Source organism: Chanodichthys erythropterus, chromosome 5, assembly GCF_024489055.1.
Source record: "Chanodichthys erythropterus isolate Z2021 chromosome 5, ASM2448905v1, whole genome shotgun sequence".
NCBI lineage: Eukaryota > Metazoa > Chordata > Actinopteri > Cypriniformes > Xenocyprididae > Chanodichthys > Chanodichthys erythropterus.
Genome location: NC_090225.1, coordinates 15,702,476 through 15,726,480, shown reverse-complemented (window position 1 = coordinate 15,726,480; position 24,005 = coordinate 15,702,476). Strand labels below are relative to the sequence as shown.

At 37.8% G+C, this 24,005-nt stretch overlaps 1 protein-coding gene across 3 annotated transcripts in view; it reads left to right on the top strand.

Annotated features, from left to right (window-relative positions):
* adka (adenosine kinase a) overlaps window positions 1-24,005 on the top strand; it is a 158,434-nt gene that overhangs the window by 111,965 nt on the left and 22,464 nt on the right. For all 3 annotated transcript variants that reach the window (XM_067386263.1, XM_067386262.1, XM_067386261.1), the window contains 2 exons: window positions 5,750-5,920; window positions 21,447-21,482. In XM_067386263.1, the coding sequence (XP_067242364.1) occupies window positions 5,750-5,920; window positions 21,447-21,482 (207 nt within the window). The remainder of the gene's footprint in view (window positions 1-5,749; window positions 5,921-21,446; window positions 21,483-24,005) is intronic.

The following is a 24,005-nucleotide window of genomic DNA, read 5'->3' as shown; positions in this document are numbered from 1 at the left end:
AGGTGTCAGGTCAGTGCAATCTGCTCCGAGCAGGCCATGTATTGATCCTTCATGCGGGACTCTTACAGAGATAAAACCTGCGTATGACATGTGAAAGGGTGAAGATTCTCATCTCAAGGGCTCACTCTAGTACAGGGAAGTTCAGACTGGCCTGCAACGAGCCAGCAGCAGCAGGCTGCCCTTTCTCTGAGCACATGGGCTTGAGAGGGCTGTTTAGCATGCAGATTTAATAGAGAATGCTAAACACGGCCCTTTGAAAGGCTTTAATAAACTGGACCAGATGTCTTGTGAGCACTAGGGCCATGTCTTCTGCCACCGAATGGGCTCGTCTGGATACATGCATTTCCATGCAATGGACAGCGGTAATTCATAAATGATACATTGTGCATTAAGGCCTCTTTGAGTGACAGGTGACCTTTCATGTCGAGATTGTGCTTTTTATTCAGAAGGATGTCCAGAGAATTGCGAAACTTTTGAAAGCGGGACAACAGTACGGTAGGCTCTGGCACTCTGCTCTTGCACAAAAAAGTTCCTCCTCAGAAAGCTGTGAAGTGGCAGTGCCGGTGGAGTTGGGTTCAGGGAGGAAAGAGAGCAGCACATCCATTAAAGCAGCTTCCCTCTGGCCATCTCTCCAACTTCAAACACACCAACATTAAAGTTCCAATAATGCAGTGGGCTGATTCTCCCAAACGATGCTCGCACATCATAGCCGAGGTGTGCTAATGACAGGGGTAATGCTGAGAGACGTACACACGGATGGTCCATTACCTCTGCACAGACAGCATCTAAAGCTACCCAGGATGCTGTTGGGCTTGAGCCAGTATAACCACCATAATGTTTGTTTTCAAAGGCATTTTATTTCTTACTAAGTCAAGCTATGTTTACAGCTATATTATATGATGAAATGTGTATAACAGACCATCAGCAGAGTGTGATTAGTTTATGTGATTAGTTGATTAGTTTAGATTTGGTTGATCAATCGAGTATTTGTTTACACACAATACTGTGGCATCTATTTTTACAGTATACAGTTTTATTTAATATCCTATTCTATTGGTTGCATTATAATTATCTAATATTACATGATAACTGTATATTAATTATATAATTTATATATAAAAATATATTAAAATTTTATATATATATATATATATCAAAACATATATCAAAACGTCCATGGTGTGGAGTATCTCACATAAATACAGTCGGTTATGGCTTAAGTGGACGTAAACATTTGGGTGAAAACAGGATGTGTCAGTATCCATGGATTCGGTCTTCAAGGGACTGTAGCCTGTATTTGTCATTAATGTTAATAAAACAACAAAAGATGTTAAATAAATGTATACATGGTATATACAGTAAACCTACTGTATCTGAAAAACAAGTTTATTTAATTTGTATCTCTATAGTATTTGTTGTATTGTTTGTAATTTGTTTGTAAATTTATTTTTATATAACAACAATTATATATATTGGTAATTTTGCCCTTTGAAGGTTATTGGACAATGTGAAATTGTTTTTCTTTAAGTTTGTGACAAGCACAAAAACAATATTACTTTTTTCATTAGAGTAATAATTATAGAAGCTGTCCTACATTCATTAGTCTCTTTGTGGAAAAAAAAAAGAGAGAGAGAGAGAAAATAACTCAGAAAATGGTATCGGTCCATCCCTAATATATATATTTATATAAGTGCATCTCAATAAAAAAAAGTTGTTTTACTGTAATTTAATTCAAAAAGTAAAACTTAAATATATTCTAGATTTATTAGACATAAAGTAAAATATTTCCAGACTTTGTTTTCATTTTGATGATTACAGCTTGCTGCTCTTCAAAATAAAACAAAACAGTATCTCAAAGTTTGAGTTTAGGTCAGTGATCCCAACAGCAGTCATGGGGAAGTCTGCTGACTTGACAGTTGTCCAGAAGACGATCATCAAGACCCTCTACAATGAGGGTAAGCCACAGAGGGCCATTGCTGAAAGAGCTGGCTGTTCGCAGAGTGCTGTGTCAAAGCATATTCATGGAAAGTTGACTGGAAGGAAAAACTGTGGTAGGAAAAGATGTACAAGTGAAAGGAATGACCACAGGCTTGAGACGATTGTCAGGCGAAGCCGATTTAAGAACTTAGGAGAGCTTCAAAAGGAGTGGACTGAAGCTGGAGTCAGTGCATCAAAAGCCACCGCACACAGACATCTTCAGGAAATGGGCTACTGTCACATTCCATGTGCCAAGCCACTTCTGAACCAAAGACAACGTCAGAAGTGTCTTACCTGGGCTAAGGAGAAAAATAACTGGACTGTTGCCCAGTGGTCCAAAGTCCTCTTTTCAGATGAAAGTAAATTTTGCATTTCATTTGGAAATCAAGGTCCCAGAGTCTGGAGGAAGAGCAGAGAGGCACAGAAACCATGTTGCTTGAAGTCCAGTGTGAAGTTTCCACAGTCAGTGATGATTTGGGCTACCATGTCAAGTCCACAGTCAACACAGCCATCTACCAGGAAATTTCTAATTTCATTTTCCAGCAGGATTTGGCACCTGCCCACACTGCCAAAGGTACCAAAATCTGGTTCAATGACCATGGTGTTACTGTGCTTGATTGGCCAGCAAACTCGCCTGACGTGAACGGTATTGTCAAGAGGAAGATGAGAGACACCAGACCCAACAATGCAGATGACCTGAAGGCTGCTGTCAAAGCAACCTGGGCTTCCATTACACCTGACCAGAGCCACAGACTGATCGCCTCCATGCCACGCCACATTGATGCAGTAATTCATGCAAAAGGAGGCCCAACCAAGTATTGAGTGCATAGAAATGAACATACTTTTCAGAAGCCTGAAATTTTTTGTTTTAAAATATCCTTTTTTTTATTTTTTTTATTGATTTTATGAAGTATTCTAATTTATTGAGAATTGGTGGGTTTTTGTTAAATGTGAGCCAAAATCATCATAATTAAAAGAACCAAAGACTTAAAGTACTTCAGTCTGTGTGCATTGAATTTTTTGAATACACGAGTTCCACAATTTGAGTTGCACCTGTATTTATGTATATATGTGTGTGTGTGTATATATGTGTATGTGTGTATATATATATATATATATATATATATATATATATATATATATATATATATATATATATATATATATATATATATATATATATATATATATATATATAATATAATATAATATGTGTGCATATGTAATATGTGTGCATATGTGCAATATATCTCTGCATACTGTATTTTAGATAGGTGAAGATGATGACATCTGTAATCATTGACGATAGCGGAAAGATGTTTTGTAATGTACAATATGCCCAAATGTGTCTGGTGACAGAACAAGCCTCTCAAATTCCCTGTGTGAATGGTGTAATAGCTGACACAGTCACACTGAACACATGAAGGTCACTTCTCTCCACTCTCGGCTACAAAAGTCTCATCTGTTTTAATGCAGTTCTCTGAGCGTTAGTAAGAGCCAGCGCTCCCCTAACGGTGCACCCTTCTCTCGTTCACACACTCTCTATTGTGTTTCTCTCTCTATTTTCTATTTTCTCCCTCTCCTTGTCCTCCTATCCCCCTTAATCTCACCTGCACTGTATCTCTGAATTATTCTCTCAGTGCAAGAAGAACTGTATCGAAGGAACAGGCCCAGTGTAGGGTTTCAGGTTTAAACGTGAAGGTGTTTCCTTACCAGCTCTGTATTCATTCACACAATGAACTGAGGAGCCTCTCTTGTTTCTCGGTAAGAAGAGTCCAGACAAGACCTTTGTTTTCCACTTCATCAGATGCAAGCATGTTTTTTTTTTTTTTTTACTCCTGTCCTCCTGGAACAAAGGCTGGAGAGCAGCCATCACATTGGGCTCAAATGGCTCTCTTTAGACCATCCTATGCAAGCAAGGGGAAAATCACACCATGTCTTCAGATTGCCTCTCTGGGAGCATTATACACTTGGGAAACTTTTTTTTTGGATGTCTTACAATTATCAAATTCATACATACAGTAATATTTTAAATGTGGTGTGAACATGTTTTTTTTGGACATGGTACTATGGTAATACCACATGGGTTTTTGGTGTTTTTATCTATATTTTTTTATTGCACTATGGTAAATGATGATATAATATATATATATAATATACAATCACAACAGTATATATACAGTTGTGCTCAAAATTATTCATACCCTTGGTAAATATGACCAAAGAAGGCTGTGAAAATAAATCTGGTCAGATGAAACAACAAATTAGCTTTTTTTAGCAGCAAACACTCAAGGTGGGTTTGGTGCACACAGGGGTAAAAAGTACCCCATGTGTACAATGAAATATACTGCTGTATCTTTAATGTTGTGGGCCTATTTTTCTGCTGGAGGTCCTGGACATCTTGTTCAGATACATGGCATCATGGAGTCTATCAAATACCAACAGATAAAAAATCAAAACCTGAATGTCCCTGTTAGAATCATATAATGGGTCGTGATTGGATCTTCCATCAGGACAATGATCCAAAACAAACATCAAAATCAACACAAAAATGGGTCACTGAACACAAAACCAAGCTTCTGCCATGGCCATCTCAGTCCCCTGACCTGAACCCTAAAGAAAATGAGTGGAATGAACTGAAGAGAAGAAGCACCAGCATGGAGCTGGGAATCTGAAGGATCTGGAGAGATTCTGCATGAAGGAATGGTGTCTGATCTCTTGTCAGGTGTTCTCCAAACTCCTCATCAGGCATTATAGGTGAAGACTTAGAGCTGTTCTCTTGGGAAAAGGAGGTTGCAAAAAGTATTGAATAAAAGGGTATGATTAATTGTGAGCAGTGTGTATTAGAGAAGAACATTTCTCTCATAATGAGATTTTCCCCCCATTTAAAATTATTATAAGGTTGGATTTTTGTAGATTTTTTAAATAAAAGATCAAAAGTATTAACGGTGCAGATTTATTTTCACAGCCGTCTTTGGTCATATTTACCAAGGGTATGAATAATTTTGAGCACGACTATGTATTTTACTATCACAAGGAATGTTTAGCTCTCCTTGTGATAGTAAAACTTGAGATTCCTTACTTTGTGAGGACTTTCTGCTGTTCCTCACATGGAAAATTGATTAATAAACATAATAAAATGTTGTTGGGTTTTTTTTTTGTTTGTTTTTTTAAATATAAAAATGCAGAAAGTTTTGTGAGATGGGTAGGGTTATCATTTTATTAGCATCTGTTCACAAAACCGATGTTGTATGCATATTTATGTTTGCTCAGAGAGAGCCCTCAGCATAGGCATAAACGAGATGTATAAGTGCTCCTCAGAGAGCTGTGTGACCTTGCAGTTGTTCCTGTATGAGGAGATGGGCCAAGGTGTCCTTTGTTGTATTGGATTGTCTCTTTGAACTCTTCTTGCTCTCTGATGGAAGCGCCAGTGCAATTATGGACTCCATTTGTCATCATTCATTCTCATCTCCTAAAACCTTAATCCTGTTTGTGCCTCATCATACTCTCCATTATATCAAGCTTAGCCTTGTTTACTCCACATGGAGGAGGAACATGTATTTTTGTTTTTCTTTCTGTTGTGTTGTAATGCTGAGATTTACTTATAGAAGCTCCAAAAGCCTGATATTGTATGTGTTTAATGATTTCTTTGTTGCACATTCTTAGTAATGTTAAGAATGAAACTTAAACCAAGAGATAAACCATCTGATAAACCATCTGAGATGCTCTAGTCCGCACAGGTTTTGACTATCATTTTTGTCTTATTCTGAAGGGGTTCTTCCTGACCGTGTCCTTGGAGTCGATCCTGAAGGTAGCCAAACACGCTTCTGAAAACAACAAAATCTTCTGCTTGAATCTGTCGGCTCCATTCATCTGTGAGTTCTTCAAGGAGGCCTTGCTGAAGGTTATGCCCTATGTGGACATCCTTTTTGGCAACGAGACGGTGAGTATGCGTATGTGGACTCAAACTGCATGGAATTATGTATGAAAGAAGTTCCTCCTATCAGCCTATGTCATCATGTAACACTTATCATCTGTCGCACAGTTCTTGCTGTGTACTCGATGTGGTCAGTTCACTGAGACAGGTCAGATGAGAGATTGCACATAGGCTTGAATAGACACATAAATCAAATTTTTTATTTTTATTTTTTTTAAATTATATGTGTAGAATAGTCATCTCACCTCAAATGCATTGTCATCCAGCACTGACTGTACTCATTGTGAGAGTAACACCACTCAGACCGCATGCAGACTGGGCCACAAACAGCTTCTTACTTCAGCATTTGAGACTAACGTTCTGAGTCATGGTCTCAGGTCCACGCTCTGTTCTATATGTGCGGTTGGGACATGTTACAAACTGGCAGTGTGGGTTTAAGATGTTTGACTTGTGCTGAGAGTCAGACCTGTCAAGTTAAAGCTCTTTCTCTATCTGAATATCTTAAGGGTAGGAGTGAGCGGTATGACCGAAAACTGGTGTAGATAATGGTATTGGGATATATAACTTGATATAGTTGTTTTTGTTTTTTCACATAGATGTTTTTTTTGTTTGTTGTTGGGGTTTTTTTTGGGGGGGGGGGGTAAGAAATTATTATTTTTTTATTTAGCAAGGACCCATTTCAGAAAAGCTGGAAATGGCTTAAAATCCCAACCTCACTTCAAAGAAAAATAAATAGAAAACATTTCATTTAATTCTAATAATATTTCACAATATTATTAGAATTATTTTTAAATTAAAAAATAAATAAAATGTATTTTTTACTATAAATTAGATAAAGTTTTGAACAGTAGTGTACAAAAGGTACTTTCTTAAAGGATTATTTTCTCTTTATTTGGAACTTGATTGACACACAAAAAAACAATACAGCTTCATGTTATGTTGTAATGATTCAAAAAGAAACTCTGCACACCACTTGCTGAATTAAAAATACACCAAATGAATTAATGTGGAAATCTCTGCATTCTGATTGGATGAATCACATTTAAAAGTGTTCTAAAATAGCCAATTTAGTGTACACACACCAGTTGAATATATATTAACTCATTAAGTCGTAACATTGTATTTTCATGTTTCTTTGTTGTTGTCATGTCATAAATTACATAAGCTGTCCTGTCCACTGATAACTGCATAAATAAGTCTATTGTGATATAAAAAAACAATTTCTAGTGTTGCATGTTATACACTGCACGGCCCAAAAAAAAACTTGCTGTTTGGATTTAAATAGGCAAATGCTTAAGAGTCTATGATTGGATCATTATTGCAGTGATTATGTTTCAAGCATGTTATATGTTTGGCAACAGTTCTTCTAACCCTAAATGATGGAGTGTGTAGCTTTTCATTTCTTAAGCAACCATGTAGGAACACACATCATGGCCATATTCCAGGATGACAAAGCCAAGATTCATCAGGCTCAAATTGTGAAAGAATGGTTGGGAGCACAAAGAGTCATTTTCATACAAGAATTGGCCCCTTTGAGTCCATACATTAAATTCATTGAAAGTCTTTGGGATGTACTGGTGTAGACTTTACAGAGTTCTTGACTCTTGCATTGTCAATACAAGATCTTGACTAAAACCTTATGCACCTCTTGATGGAAATATATGTTGTGATGTTATTTCCATCAAGAAGTGCATCTTTTTTTGCTCAAGATTTTGTATTGACAATGCAAGAGTTGCACTCTGTATAGATACTTCTTTCACAATTTGAGCCTGATGAATCTTGGCTTTGTCTTCCTGGAATAGGGCCATGATGTGTCTTCCTACATGGTTGTTTAAGAAGTGAAAACTACACTCTCCATCAGTTAGGGTTAGAAGAACTGTTGCCAAACATATAACACGCTAGTAACATAATAATCACTTTTTTTTTTTTCTTTTTTTTTTGGGCCTGGCAGTGTATATCCTCAACGCTCCTTAAACACTGATGCTGGTCAGGTTCAGATTCTGTTCACTCAAACTATTAATAGAGCTGCTGTAGTTCCTCTTAAACTGACAACCACAGTTTTGCTTTTTCTCAAGCTAATTAAATAGTGTATATGTGGCAAGTAGCTGCAGTCTTTGTTGGGCAGTATTAATGCGTGTTAGTCTTTATGTATGCCTAGCTCTCTGTTGGTTGGTTTGAAGTGTTTTGGCAGCTGGAGCTTGTCTGAATGCGTGTGTGTGGGCGGGATCTAACGCAGACAGGCAGGCCTTTATCTGTGCTGACAGGGTAGGCGCAGCGAGAGACGTCCAGGCCCTGCACCAGCCTCACGCCCCCTTAACTGGCACACACAAAGTGTGTAATATCCAGGGAGCGGCGTTGGTCTAATTGAGTCCTTCCCTGCTCCCCTCCTGCCTGCCTGCATGACATGAACCAGAGAAAGTGAAACATTTCAGGAAATGTAATGGCCTCCAGTTAATTAAGTGAGAGAGCCTTGCAGTAAGAGCCAAAACCAGATGGCGCTGAATTTATGCTCACTGAAATCAACGCACACAGCGACGCGTACACAAACACATGCGTAATCTAGAACAATTTGCCCTCCGTTTGCCACATACATGATAAAATTCAACAATGTGAATTGTCTGTGTCATTACAGATGAATTTGTTGAGCAGAAGGCTCAGACAATGTAGATAAATGGCATGATTAATTGGAACAGAATGAATAACCCTGACTGATGTTGTATAAGCAGTGATTAACTCGCGCTCAGAGCTCAGATTGTTTTAAATAACAGGGGAGTTAAAGCCATGATTGCTGGGAGGTTACAAAATGATTGAAATCGCTCCGCTGCTGCTTATGGGAGAGGGGGGGGGGATCAAGAAAGGAGGAAGACAAGAACTTGGAAGAGTTGAGTCATTGTGAAGATCTACCCAAAAGGCTTCTGCCTAGCGCTGTCTTTTGAATAATGTTATGTCATGTCTCAAAAGAGAGACAAGGAAATTGGAGTCTTTTGACATGCCCCAGAACATATGATCTTGGACATTGCATCAGAAGCCATGTTTGCCTGTGTGTGGCGTTATAAACAGTTAGTTGGCTGAGTGGCGTTCCGAGAGCCCATGTAAGTTATCGGATAATATTAGATTTTTATTTTTTATTTTTTTATTTTTTTATTTTTTTTATTTAACTGTATCAACCAATAGATACATTGACATCACTTTCCCGCCGGAACACACTGCCTCAGCTTGTCTGAGCAAAAGATACTGCATGACTGGATTTAATAAGGAAAACTGCAAAAATGCAAGTAAACAAACAATTATCAGTTTAAACTAAAGGTTGGAATAGGTACCTTACAACTAACTAAAGATCCAGTTATCCATGGATATTGACATGCAGCCAGGAATCGTGTTTCCTGACATTTATATGTGCCTGATTTCAACGCCGAGGAAATACATAAAGCTAATTTGCCTGTGAACGCTTTATATAAATACAATATATAGGTCTAAATCTTAAAATATAAATTTTTTATACTGTACATTTTAATGTTGTGATCCCTAAATTCACTTGTAGATTTAAAATGGTTGATTTTAGTTGTTAGTGTTTTTGTTTGTTTATTTTATTTTATTGATTATCATAATTAGTGTTTTATTTTTATAAAATAGCATAGAATTTTAATAACTGCCATTTTATTGGTAACTTATCAGCTGGAATTTTAATATTGGTGCATTTTCATTGGATGCAAAAATGGACAAACTTACTTATTATTAACTCATTTATTTGCACTTTTTTGTATTAATTAGATCAGCAGAATTCCAAAAAATTCTCAAGATACTTTTGATTAAATGTTTTGGCTAATGTGATTATATTAAAAATAAAACTGTGTCAACTAACACATTTTACCATATTTAAGTAAAGAAAGTAACTCCATTCCACAGACAGAAAATGCAGTCTGGGCCTAATTATGACTATGTCTAGTGCTCTACATCTAGACTCGTACATTGAGAGTAAGCACTGTGCTTGCTTTGTGGAAGGATATGTGAGTGTTTGCATAACTACAGTGATATTTTCTTGTGCTCGAGTGTGTGTCCTCCCCCGCTGATTGCATGTAGGTGACGGACAGTTCATGCAGGAAGCCCGAGGCAATGAGGGATATGCCTGACATTGGGCCCCCCATCTCCCAGCTGATTCAGACAGTTGCATGCACACACACTCACAAACATTGAGAGACAGATGTCAAGTTCTAAAAAATCCTGTAGACAATCAAACACGGACATTTCCAGAGCTCTGAGCCGTGGCAGGCCCCCTCTGAGATGCTTAGATGTCTTCCTGAGACATTTGGTGATGCTTTACATGGTTAGCAAAAAAATGTTTTAAAGTAGTTTGGAAGCAGCTGTCTGAATTCAGAGCAGAAGGAAAGAAGGACAGGGGGGAGAGAGGGAGAGAGAGAGATGCAAGGTGAGGTAATTAAAACAGTGCTTGAGCTGGATGCTGTCAGGAAGACTCACGCGATGCGCACTCTACATGAGTGCTTTACTGCATCACTCACTGCACTCAATTAAAGCCGTCTGTCTGCTCTCAACCCCTATAGAATGACCTGCGAGACATCGCTATGTGGAGAGACAGTTAGGAGTGTTAGGACAAGTGATTTGCTCTCAGGGAGCAAGAGACATTAACAAAACACAACGTTTTTTTTCCAATGATTTATTTATTTATTTATTTATTTGCATATTGAGTTTGGATGATATATGAAAAGCATGGGAAAAAGGGTTATCCATGTTCATGGAAAGCTCTGAAAAATCACATTTTAAAAATATTATAGTAGTAGTATTATATTATATTATGTTACCATTATTTTCCAGGCCTGAGAAAGTTGTTAATCAATTCAATTCAAGTTAATCAGTGTTACTTAATTTGGGAGTTGGTTTTATGTATGTGTAAGAAATAATCTATGGTTGTGCATTAAATGATTTTAATGCATGACATGGAAGCAAAGTGCCACTCAACATGAAGAGGAGTGCATTTAAATTGTTTAATGCACAGTTTTATTTTTTATTATTGTTGTTCTTGTTGTTATAATATTAATTATTAGTTTGTAATTAGGGCTGTCAAACGATTAATCGCATACAAAATAAAAGTTTGAGTTTGCATAATTTATGTGGGTGTACTATGTGTAATTATTATGTATATATAAATACACACAAATTAATGTATATATTTAAGAGAAATATGTTATGTACAAAATATTTTTATTTATATATAATATAAATTATATAAAAATATAAATAAATACATATACTTGTAAATATTTCTCAAATATATACATGAATGTGTTTGTATTTATATATACATAATAATTACACACAGTACACCCACATATATTAGGCAAACTCAAACTTTTATTTTGTATGCGATTAATCACGATTAATCGTTTGACAGCCCTAGTTTATAATATGAAATATTGTTTTATTATATTAATTTTATTATTACATTTTAAAAATATATACATTAACAGCCCCATAAATTACTGTGTGTGTGTGTGTGTGTGTGTGTGTGTGTGTGTGTGTGTGTGTGTGTGTGTGTGTGTGTGTGTGTGTGTGTGTGTGTGTGTGTGTGTGTGTGTGTGTGTGTGTGTGTATGTTCTCTTTACAGAAACACAAATACTTCTATAGATTTATAGTCCACCCTAGTCCATTTTTATATCTCAAGGATGATAGTTTTGGGCTTGTATGTCGCTGCTGGATCAGATTGGGTCACAATAGGGAAGTTCAGCTAACAACTATAATCGGAGGACTCAGGAGGCTTTCCTCAGAGTATCCCTCACATTGAGCCACAGAGGCCATTTTCAGCTTGATGGGGAGTTCCATAACACAGATTTGAGGGTGAGAGTGAACCCGGGCTGGCACTGCCTTTAATAGGTACAGCGGCAGAGGCGCCTGGCTCTCTTTAGAGACGCAGAGTGATGATGGATGGAAGAGACGGTATTGTGTTGAGGGCCGATCAATAGCTGCCACCGAGCTCAGTGTATTTCTGTCACTGTGGAGTTGAGTGTAGGATGTCAGCTGGTTGTTGCCAGGATGATTTGGGAAAGTTTAACACCAGCCCGCTCTGACGCCCCACACATCAGTCATTATGGTTAACAGAAGGGTTTCACGGTCATTTCTGCCACACACAGTGACTCTCTCTCTCTCTCTCTCTCTCTCTCTCACACACACACACTCACACTCTCTCACACACACACACACACACATCTGTTCATGTATGTTTCATATTGATTCTCTCCTTCATGGAATAGTTAAGTTGTCTGCAGTGAAGTACCTCTCATTGGTGATTTAACAATTATTCAACTAACACCATTATTCAAGGCCTCTACAATGGTAAATAGTCTACAATGTATAAACTATATTGCAACAATAATAATTTAGAGATATTAAATACATTAAAAATATCCCCTTGTCACGGTTTAGTGGGTTCTAGGTGTGCTTTATGTTACCAGCTTAACCATGGTAAAATCATTTTTATGGCCACTCATGGCTTATTGCTTTAAAGGGGTGGTTCAGTGTTTTTTTTCTAGGCTTGATTGTGGTTTTGGGGCAGAGTTTAATATGTCTTAATGCTTTGGTTTTTTGAAAACGCTGTATTTTTCAGATATTTTTTTTACTCTACACCTTATTTATTCTACACCTCTGTTTCCACTGTCATATGAACGGCTCGTTTGACTTTCTGCTTCTATTAAGCCCCTCCCTCCGAAATACGCAATGTGCTCAGATTGGTTGGCAGGTTGGTAGCTGGTATCATGATTCGCTGAAGCGTCCGGAAACACCACGCCCCTTACCATTTGTAGTTACGTGCTAAGCTGGAAATGTAAATAATGGCATTTATATTGCTGTATCAAATTGAGCCGAATCAGACCCAGATGAAGAGGTTCAAGCAGAACATCTCCGATCGCGGCTTTTAAAGGCCGTTTATGAATGGTATTTCATTTAGTATTTGTGTCAAAGTGTTTAGATATGCTGTCACTGCAGTTTGTTAGCTTTCAATATAACGTACAGTTTTATCCTGATTAAAGCTTTACTGTAGCCAAATACATGACTGAGTAGTCGCATTTTTGTAAAGGTAGCATTTAATTTATAGCATGAACAACTATTTGTCTATGAACAGAGACGTTTGTTGGTGTTTGTTGCACTAGAACTTAGCTAACTGGCTAGCAAAAATTAGTTGCTCTTTGTATATGTCCTTGATGCATTAAAAATAGCAACAGAACTATAGGTTTAAAAGACATGTACAAACAATAAAACATACTTACAGTTTGAAGCCAATAAACAGCAGCTTCTGTTTTTAAAGTGGGAACTGCTTCATCTTTCAGTAAAAGCTTTTGTGCAAATCCAGCATTGAACTCGTGTAGATTCTGGAATCTGTCTTCAGCGCCGCATCCAGTGTAGAAAATATCACAGATTATAATGGGTTCTATATCTTTTGACGCGTCGCGTCGCGCAGCTCGCGTTCGGTGTAAACAACTCTATATCTTCCATTATGCTGCGCAACATGGCCTCGCCCACTTTGTTGCGCATTCCCGGGGGCAGTGTTTATGTTAATAGCAAGGGTGTATGATGTCACCAACCCGGGAAGAAGCTCGTTGTAGTCCAAACCGCCCGTTTTTGTAGGCAATAAACTGCCATAACTTTAAAAGACAATATCTCCATTTGCATTAAACGTTCAGCGCTGTAACTTTGCAGATACTGTATATGCTTAACCAGCAACATTATACACTAACTAAAGTTAAAAAAGTGAAATCGCAATGAACCACCCCTTTTAAAAAAAAAAAAAATCAAAAGTAAATAAAAATAAATTAAAAAAGAGCAAGGTGGCCAATAATAATTGACTTTCTTTACCGAAAATGTTTATTATCCTTTGACAAGTCTGTTGATAGATTTTGAATATATTTATGTCTGTTAAAGGTGGGGTAAGCCATATTTCAAAAACACTGTTTGGAAGTTAGTTGGACCAACACCAACAACAAACGTGTTGCCAATCAGCATTAGGGGGCGTATGATGGTCGAGGGGAGAGAGAGAGAGAGAGAGAGAGCAAGAGGGAGATTTGAAGAAAGACTACAGAAAGAGAGATGAGTCACAATACAAAAAAACTCAAAAGAATTTCAATGGAATGAAGGTTTATGACTGGGCAAGTGCCTTAGGACCCGCGTTAATATTAGAAAAGCTTTCCAGAGCTGGAGAGGGCTAAACAGAAAAACCTGAAAACAGACACAGAGGCTGCTTTGATTCCGCTCCACATGTGAGTAACGCTGGGTTTGAGTGTCGCCTCACCTGCCAGCAGCGATTCGGGTTCGAGACCGACTCGGAGCAGGGTGGTTAGGATTGGAGGGTGAGTTTTCCAACGTTTTTGAAATATGGCTTACCCCACCTTTAATCGACTAATGCCAATAATCTCAAATTGGTCAGCAGTTGTCAGATAACTTTCTTCTACTAATTTTAGTTTTTACTCCTTTCGAAAGCTTGTAGAAGTAAAACGTAACATTGTCAAGTGTTTCACCAAAAGAAAAGGAAGTTCCTTGCTTTTCAATGACTAAATATTAAGTAATAGTCATGATGTAAGACTAACAATGATTTATGATGTAACTTGTCAGAATTTAGCGCAAAATGTTGTTTTTGAGCCATTTTAGCTCCTCCAGTAGGTTTTGTTGTCCTGTTTGTGGATGTTTCCCCAAGGATGACTACATTGAACAGTCACTGTTGACTCATCTGAAGCTGCACGTCATTCTTCTTCTGTATTTGTGTGTGTCAGACCAGTCTGTGACTCTGTGGCCCTGCTGATGTATGTGTGTGTACGGTCTCTATATTTACCGTTAGCCTGTATTAATCATGCAAGAGCTTGAGCTGCTGTCAGAGTCCCACAACCTTGTTTACATGCTAACTTGCATTCCTGTGATGAAGCACGGACAATGGCAGGCTTTGAAAGTGGTCGGAACATACTCGGATTGCGCTAATAAGGCTGTCGTTGAGGGAGATGTCATGTGCCCAGGGTGGGGGTGTTTTCGTGTTTTTGTTGTTGTTGTTGTTGTTTCTCCACCTCTTTAACAGACCATGCGTACAGGCCAGGAGACACGGCAGTCAGCACTCATGATACTGGTAATGATATCATTACAGCTAGTGATTGCTTCTCATGCATTGTTTAACAAAGACATGTTTGAAGTGCTCAGCAGAGAGCTCAGGCAGATCTTCCTCAGCTTGCAAGCCGAATCAAAAGGCAGAAAGCAGATCAAGAGCAGGAGACACCTTTTTAAGCTCTCCACTCACTTTGCCAGAAAGAAGAAAGTTAAATTAACATCCTAAAATGACAGCTAGTGAAAAGAGAAAAAAGAGAAAAAAAAAAGAAAAGAAAAAAAATTAAGTACAGTGGTCCCAAATCATATTTGGACCCTTACAAATGTCTGAATGTTATTGCATTACATAGAGAATATCAAATGAAAAAATAAGTGTTTATTTGTCTATCAATTTTTTTTTTGGTTTTCAAATAAATGCCACTTGGTTTGATATTTTGTTATATAGTAAAGTTAAAGACATTTGTACAATTTTAATTGCGGTTTAAATGTCCGAATAATTTTTGTTTTCGGGGGAGGGCACTGTATGGGCCAGATGGGATGTTTTGAATATCTTGTTATCATGGCTGCAGTGTGGGGGGGGGGGTTATGATGTAACCTCTGGATAGTTAGTGGTGAGCCACAGGAAAAGCGGGCCCGGTCCAACCCCCCCCAAACTGCCTCTGCAGTCCACCTGGACACCCGCCATCTGCAGCCACATCAACAATCTATCATCCCACACTCTAAACAGCATCAACACACGCTCACGTCCAGGATATCAGAACACATCTCACGCCGAATTACAGAACATGCCTGTAGCATTTCTCAAACTCTCAGATCTCTGTGGTATCTAAAATGAAGCATCATAAACCCGAGAGTGATAGTGATACAGAGTGTTGTACTAAATAATGAGATTTTTTTTCTGCAGGCCTAGTCAAAACAGTAGTTTTTTGTTTTGTTTTTTGCCCTGCCAGCATTTTCACATGGTCACAATCAGAAATTCAGAAATGGTTTAGCAGCAAATATATACAATCAATATATATATTGTATATATAATATAATTCTATAAAATCACATCGTGATGTGAATGTGTGTATGATTACTTAATTATTTTTAAGTTTTAATGTATATACAGTCAAACCAAAAATTATTCAGACATTTTTGTTATTTATGATATATTTTTACTAGTGGGTGCAGGACACTATAGTTCATTTATGTAAGCGAGGATAGCAAAATAGTAAACTGTGATGACATATACCCAAAAATTCTTCATACAGTGGACTACCAGTAAAACTGATAAAATTATTCAGACACTTTGACCTGACCATGTTTTGCTTAAGTTTTATCTGACATAATTAAGATTATTTTTTTCTGAAACAGTTTAACTCTAAGATCTTGTCATATTTTATTACCATTTTTTTTTAACTATAGTGAATAAACTATTAATGAATGAAATGTTCAGTGTCTCTCTCTCTCTCTCTCTCTCTCTCTCTCTCTCTCTCTCTCTCTCTCTCTCTCTCTCTCTCTCTCTATATATATATATATATATATATATATATATATATATATATATATATACACACACACACACATACATGGGCGAGGTAGGGGGCAAGAAATTGTTTTTGTTTTTTGTTTTTTTGCAGGTACAAAATGTTTTTTTTGTACCTGCATCAGCAGATTATTCGAAGAAATTAAGTTTAAGTTTGCTTGTTGTTTATTTACTCAATTATTTAATAATTCACTTAATTTTATTATTACGGGAAATGACATGGACGATATATGAATCAGTGTCCATCATTTTGCGAGCAACTGGTGATAAAGAAAAATGCCATGTCGAAAAATGGAAATACTGAAAATATTTCCATTATAAACCATGAAGGCGAGCCGGTTGATATCACACAAACAATGTGCAAACTTTGCGTGAGAGTTGTGTGGGTGAAGAAGTCTCAAAATCCAGTCAGTTAGGCCTATTCACTACAGAAACTGAAAGAAAAAACTGAACTATTTCTCTTGTGGCCCATAGTGAGAAATTTTTTTTATTTTTATGTGAATCGCGAAGTATTTGGTGTTAAACAAGTTGTTCTTTAAATAAGGAGTAAGCTAACTAATATTTTATTGTCCTTGCGGCACGTCGGTTATGCGGTGATGGGTTATGATATCACGGGGCAAATGAATTGCAATATTAATTTAATAATAAAAGTAGCATGATAATAAGAAAAATTTTTTTTATAAAAATAATAAGGCTGTTATTTTTAAGCGATGCCCTGCCTTAACTTCCCATTTGAGTAGAAAACGTATTGACACAGGATAGAAAATTGAGTTCTTTAAACCATTTCATGGGGTTTTTAAGTGTCTTACTCAAGGTCACAGTGATAGGGGGTGGTCTCAGTAACTTCATGTATCTCTCCTTTTATACTTTCAACCTCAGACTGTGACCTTTGGGTTAGCAACGATCTATGTCTGTGTCGTTCGCTGCCTATCAGTCATTTCCTGATGTAATTTTAAGCTTTGTTTGAGGCTATATCTGGGCGACATGTCATCAGTAATGAAAGTGGTGTCTAGGACAGGCTTCGCTTACTCCCAGCTCTTTAGCAGTAATTGCATCTGGTGGTGGTAAGTATAGGATTAGTGGCTTTAGATAAATTTTCCCTGAAAGGGCCTGTCTTCTGTAGCTTGTTTGTCACTCTCTCAGCGTCTCTCTTTTTCCGTCCCGTCCGTCTCTCTGTCTGTCTCTCTCTATTGGTTTGTTGTCGGTTGCACGTCACGCTCCAGTTGGCCTGCTGCATTCTCAGGGGAGTACCTTTAACACCTCAGCAGTGCTGGCTTTCTTCTCTCTAATCTTCCCCTTCCCCTGCCCAGATTACTGTATCAATAACCATCTGCCAGCCCCCTCAGACAGCACTGCCCCCTGGTACAGACAGAGCCTGTGGCCATACAGCCCTGACTCATGCAGGAATATGTGGGACGTTTGAGACAACGTAATGAAATTGCACTGCGATTGGCCTCATCAGTAACCAACAGTTGCGTCTTTGTTTTTCTTTCTGTCTGGGCCGCCACTGGTTCACCAATGTTTTTGTCACCAGCACAAAAAAAACAATGTGGGAAAAATAACATCTCATGACCGTGTGGTCAAGTTGGTTCTCCTTTTGTGTATGTGTGTGTGTTGTTGCTGCTATTATTTTTTTTCTTCCGTCATTTAGCTGATGATTTAATAGCTCTGCTCATCTTTCAGGCTGTACATTTTGTTGAACTGTCTCCTTTAGACCCCTTCCACTTGCAGCTGGCATGGCTAACCCCCTGGCCCAGTTCACAAAGAGAAATACTCTCTTCTTTTTCTGCTTTGAGCTTCATCACAACATGGATAACCGCACAGGATGGAGATGAAAGTAAATAACCAGTGAGGTTAGCCCTCGCGAGCTCCTCTGCCCGGTCTGTCAGGGCCACATTTCTAGCCCAGACCAGATGTCAGTGTGCACTCACCCTGACACTCGTCACCTCCACTGTACCACCTTTATTCTTCTCTGTCCATCTTCTTTCATGATCTATTTTTATGACTGCTTAGTGTAAGGGTTTCTTTTTACACAAGTTAAAACATATGAAGTATAAACCATACTTTCCCAGTTTAAAGTGTAGACGCAACAAGTTAGCAATTCGTAGGTTTGGTCACGATAGCATAAACACTGTGGCTCTGTGGTGCCTCCAAAACATTTCAGCTCATTTGTTTCAGTTGCCTGACATGACAACTTCTGGCTCAGCCAGTGGAGTGCAGCAGTGCATGTTCACTTTTTCAGCGGCATTGGTTCCGAAAGTATTTTTAGGGATTTTTAAAAAGTCTTTGTTAAAGTATTATAAGTCTTGAACCAAACCAATTTGAAAATCGGACAGAAAGACAAAGGTACAAGACTGTGTACTTAACGACTTTAATGAGAGGAAAGAACTACAATCCAATGAATCATTGGTGGAGATTTCTCTGCAGAATCATTGATAATGTACTTTTTCACCAGGAAGTCTGCTGTTAAAACCAACTGTTTAAAAAATAAGTTTTGATCACTTTAAAAAAAAAAAAAAAAACATACACCATCAATTATCAACCTTGTAGCACAAGTAGATCTGTCTTTAAAGGTTTTTAAATGAATGGTATTTTTATTTGTGGAAGCCGACTGTTACACTCTATGCTGTGAATTTGGGAGCAGGACTGCCTGTCTGTCTGACTGACTGACTGTCCAAAGCAGATGGGGAAATATTTGGGAAATATGTTTGGAAACTGTCATTATTTTGGTATTTCTGTCTGGTCCTTCTAGTAGTGCAGAAATTACACACTTCACCTTGAAGATTTTTGAGGAGGTTTCCACCATTTAGCTGTCATAAGTCATTTTCAATCTTTAGCATGAGAAATGTCTTTGAACACTGCCACAAAAAAAATATGATTGGTTGATTATGCTTTAGGGCTTTTGTTTTAAGAAAATAATAAATAATGAATACTAATACATTTGAGTATTCCAAATAATGCAAAATGTGTATTCACATAAGTATAATTGGAAGTCAATGGAGTTTTGTGTGATCGCAGCTTTAACATTTTTAATTTCCTTACAGAATAAGATGAGATTGGCTCCTGTCATTTTACATGTGTCTCTCTCCTCTTCCTAATTATGGCACACAAAGCCTTGATTTTCTGGTTAGTCTGTTGTGCTAATTGAGTGACTTTCAAAGTATAGATTTATTATAAGTCCAGTGTTTCCATAGTCTAGCCTAGTGAAGAGGGTCTATTACAGTTTTCCAGTGGGGTTGCATTAACTCTAATTCCTGGAGCTAATCTTGAAATAATGCTGCTTAATCACTCTTAATAAAAGAGTGGCTCACCTTGGCTGCTGGATGGCTGCATTATCAGATCATTGAGCTGTAATTGGTGTCATGAAACCTAGTGGTGGGTTATCTCCATGGGGATTGGAGTTTTTCCCTAACTTTATGGCGCAAAGATTAACCTTGGAGCGTTTGACCTCCATGCAGTGAACACAAACATGGGTGTAGCTGCAGCTCTGTGTCCCGGAAAAGGGAAAATGTTCTGACTGAAACCAAATACAAACAGCTAAATGCCAGTTTGAAGAGTTTTGTGTGGTATCACATGGTCTATTTTAGATTAATGTACATGTCTTGAGTCTATTATGCAGTGGCTGTGACAGACAGACAGATTGCAGGTGGTCTCGGCCCCTTACATCCATGAAGCACTGGTTCTTTCCACCCCCTTTTCCCCTCTAAAGGCCGAGGTTGTCACAACTGGTCCCTAGAGCCATTCAGTTGAGCAAAGGGCAGAGCCCAGCACACATAATTGGAATCTTTTAACCCTCACAGAGCCCTTTTATTAACTGAAATAAAGTGGTTTTATTCATCTGTATGAGTTTGAAGATTGCTTGAGCTTGAGTATCAGGTCATGTTGGGGTATTTTATGTAACAGTATTTTTAACTAGTAGCATCATTGCGAATTTACACACAATCCAGAGCAGAAGCCTGTTCACATCAAAGATGATAATTATAACTGAATATTCATGGTAATTCTATGAGAATAGGAAAGTCACTTTCACAATGATTCATTCCAGCTCATGATTTATGAAGCTAATCATAATTCATCTGATTTAAATGGTAAATGACATAACTTAATAATAAACGTTATTATCGACTGGTGAGGATGCTAATATAGTTTTCATTCTTGGTGTGGATAAGCTTTAAAGTTGGGTATCGCCAACTACCTCACAATATGATACCCATACATTACATTGGATACATTGTGCCACGTCAGAATATTATAATTTGATCGCGATTGAAAGTATGCCAAATGTGTGAGAGCGACCCCACATGGTTGTGTGTGAATCTTTTGTGGGTTCAGTTTCAGTCTCGCCTTATAGAAGCAGCTGAAAACACCAATCTCTGAGGTTTGCATTTTTTTAGGTGCTTGACTTCTTCATTAATGTAACTGTAGACCTTGAACTGTAGATATTGTGTTTGTGTGTATATATAAGTATCAGTACAATATTGTTGGGAAAAAAAGTTGCAGTACATTGAGATATATATATATATATATATATATATATATATATACAGCTATGGAAAAAATTAAGATTTTTATTTTTAAGACTAAGATTTTTTCCATAGCTATATATATATATATATATATATATATATATATATATATATATATATATATATATATATATATATATATATATAAATGTATCAGCCTGTTTGTAACAGATTTTCTTCATTCATTTTATAAATAAAAACATTTTAAATAATTAGGGCACAAAAACAATGGTCTTTTTGGTTTTGGAAGAAGAGCTGAAGGTGATATAATGTATATCCTGTTCTACATAGTCTAACGCAGAGCTTTAAAATGTGTCCTAAATGAAATAATATCATTGCTACACTAAGCTCCCATTAATTAAGGCTGCATGTGTGCTTTGTTTTTCAGGAGGCTGCCGCGTTTGCGCGAGAACAAGGCTTTGAGGTGAGTGGATGGAGGATCACACACTAAACAGATCCTAAAGGATTATTTTTCAGCTGATAATGAAGTTCTTTTTCGGACAGTGATTGATGTGCTATTATACTCTCTTGGCCCCCTTGCAGTGGTCGCCATAGCAACCTGGCAGTCGTCATGGTTTCTTTGTTCAGCCAGCACTCCGGCTCACACACTCTCTCTCTTTCTCACACACACACACACACAAACACATTTTCTCCCCTACTCTCACACATTCTCTTCTCCTCTTTCTCTCTCTCTCATCCCCCTCCTTTTCTGTTATGACGCATTCCTCCCAGGTCTGCACCCAACATCGCCTACAGATGTTATTTATTGAATTTTGAGAATGCTCTTGGGAGGAGAGAAAGAAATCCTCAGGGGCTGCTTTCAATTCTGTCGGTGTACTGGGCAGGGCTGGCAGGTGCCTTTGTCAAGGAACCCACCTTGTTAGCTTCATTAGACCGTGTGAGGATCCTGCGCGGCATTACGCTCAATTATACCGCGCTGCATCCGCTCATAAATACTGGATCACCTTCCCCTCTAGTCTCAGAATGTGGAAACACTGATTGGCCTTGTTTGCACATAACACGTCAAAACAATATGAGTTTATCTCTCTGAATAGCTGGGAAATGCAAATGTAATAGTAGTGTTTCTCGTCTCATATTCAAACGTGTACATGGGTGGGGGGGGGGATAAATGTGAATTCATAAGCAAAGTAAATGTGAGTTTAGGAACAGCATGCTTAAATAATTGAAGTGGCTTATCTTTTTTCAAATGCAGTGCTATCCGCCTGAATGTGTTTCGTCTCAGTATGAATAATTGTCTTCCAGGATCACTCAAGGTGCGATCGACGTGACTGGAATGCAAAGCAGATTCTGGCAGCAGAGTAAGTTGGTGAGAGAGAGAGAGAGACGAGAGAGGGAGGGAGAGATAGATAGTGTGCATGGGCGAGAGAGAGAGGAGGAGCAGTTCGTGAGCCAGGGAGATAGAGGAGGGGGCGAGAGCTTGCATCGCACAGAGTAAATATATAAATGGCAAGCACTGTCACACACTGTGAGTACCTCTTCACTGATTTCACACACGTCATGTTGATTTAGGGCTCAGAGAAAAGGGAATCTTTGACATACGAGTCTTTACCCTGATTTTGCTTCAGAAATAAACATCTCTACAGAGTATGGCAGTTGAAATGTAAGCATTTAGTGACAGGATGGAGAGAAATAGAGAAGTTTCAGGCCCCAAACGTGCTGAGAAGCGTGTCATCGTTTGTTTCTTGACGGTGGTGTTTTTCGATATTATTCATACACGCCTCCGCACATCAGCTGACTTTCCACATCTGCTTGTCTGCAGACTGATTCTCAGTTTTTGTGGTTTGCAAAATCAGAGACATGCTCCCTCTTTATTTATCAGCAATAAACTTTGTACCCCTTTCGATGTTTTAAACAAAATCATCACTTTTGGAGAAGTTGGAGCAAAATAGAAACAAAGTTGTGGCCACTGTGGCCCATTTGTTTTATTAGTCACTTTCGCACAGACAAAACGCTTCATGTTTGCTGGCAATCAGCAGCAGCATATATATATATATATATATATATATATATATATAATATATATATATATATAATATATATATTAGTGGTGGGCATAGATTAATTTTTTTAATCTAGATTAATCTCACTGTAATCTTGGAATTAATCTAGATTAAAATGGCTCATTTGAATTCTGCCGAAAACATTCAGAATATGTGTGCTACCCAAATAATGACTAAAAGTAATTTTGTCCGACAAAGCAGTCAGGAGTTAGAAGATTAACCTTTGTGGAGTTAAACTTGAAAAATTGTGTATATTGATGTCTTTCTGCGTTTGAAACAACACTGATTCTCATGTTCATTCATGTTTATTTGATGCTATAAATGGACTCGTAGTAAGAGATGATCGGTTTAGGAGCCTCTTGAGCTGAGGCGCTACAGCAATCTGTCACGACCATGGTCACGACATATTAAAGAGCAACAAAACGTTTTTTATTGTTTGAATTTCTTAAAAAACTACACAGTTTTAAAGCTGGGACTTTGTTTAATATCATAAGTAACCTGCTCTGTCTTGTCTGTCGACGTGTTGTCAGTGTCCTCTTTGATCCGCGATGTATATTTCACTGTGTGACGTGACAGCGCCACGGCTTGTCGGACAAAGCAACGGTAACTAAGGGGGGCAGGTCTTTGCGAAGGGTCAATTCGGCTAGGTATACATCCGCGCTAAAATATCAAGGTGAAAGTCATCATAGCTTGCGTAGTATAGACACAGCTCCCAACTTTGAGAATAGATTAACAGCCTTTTTTTTTTTTTTTTTTATCGCCCGATAAGAGTCTCACGTTAACGCAGCACGTTAACGCCGATAACGGCCCACCACTAATATATATATATATATATATATATATATATATATATATATATATATGTATATATTTATATATATATATATTTATATATATATATATATATATATATATGTATATATATA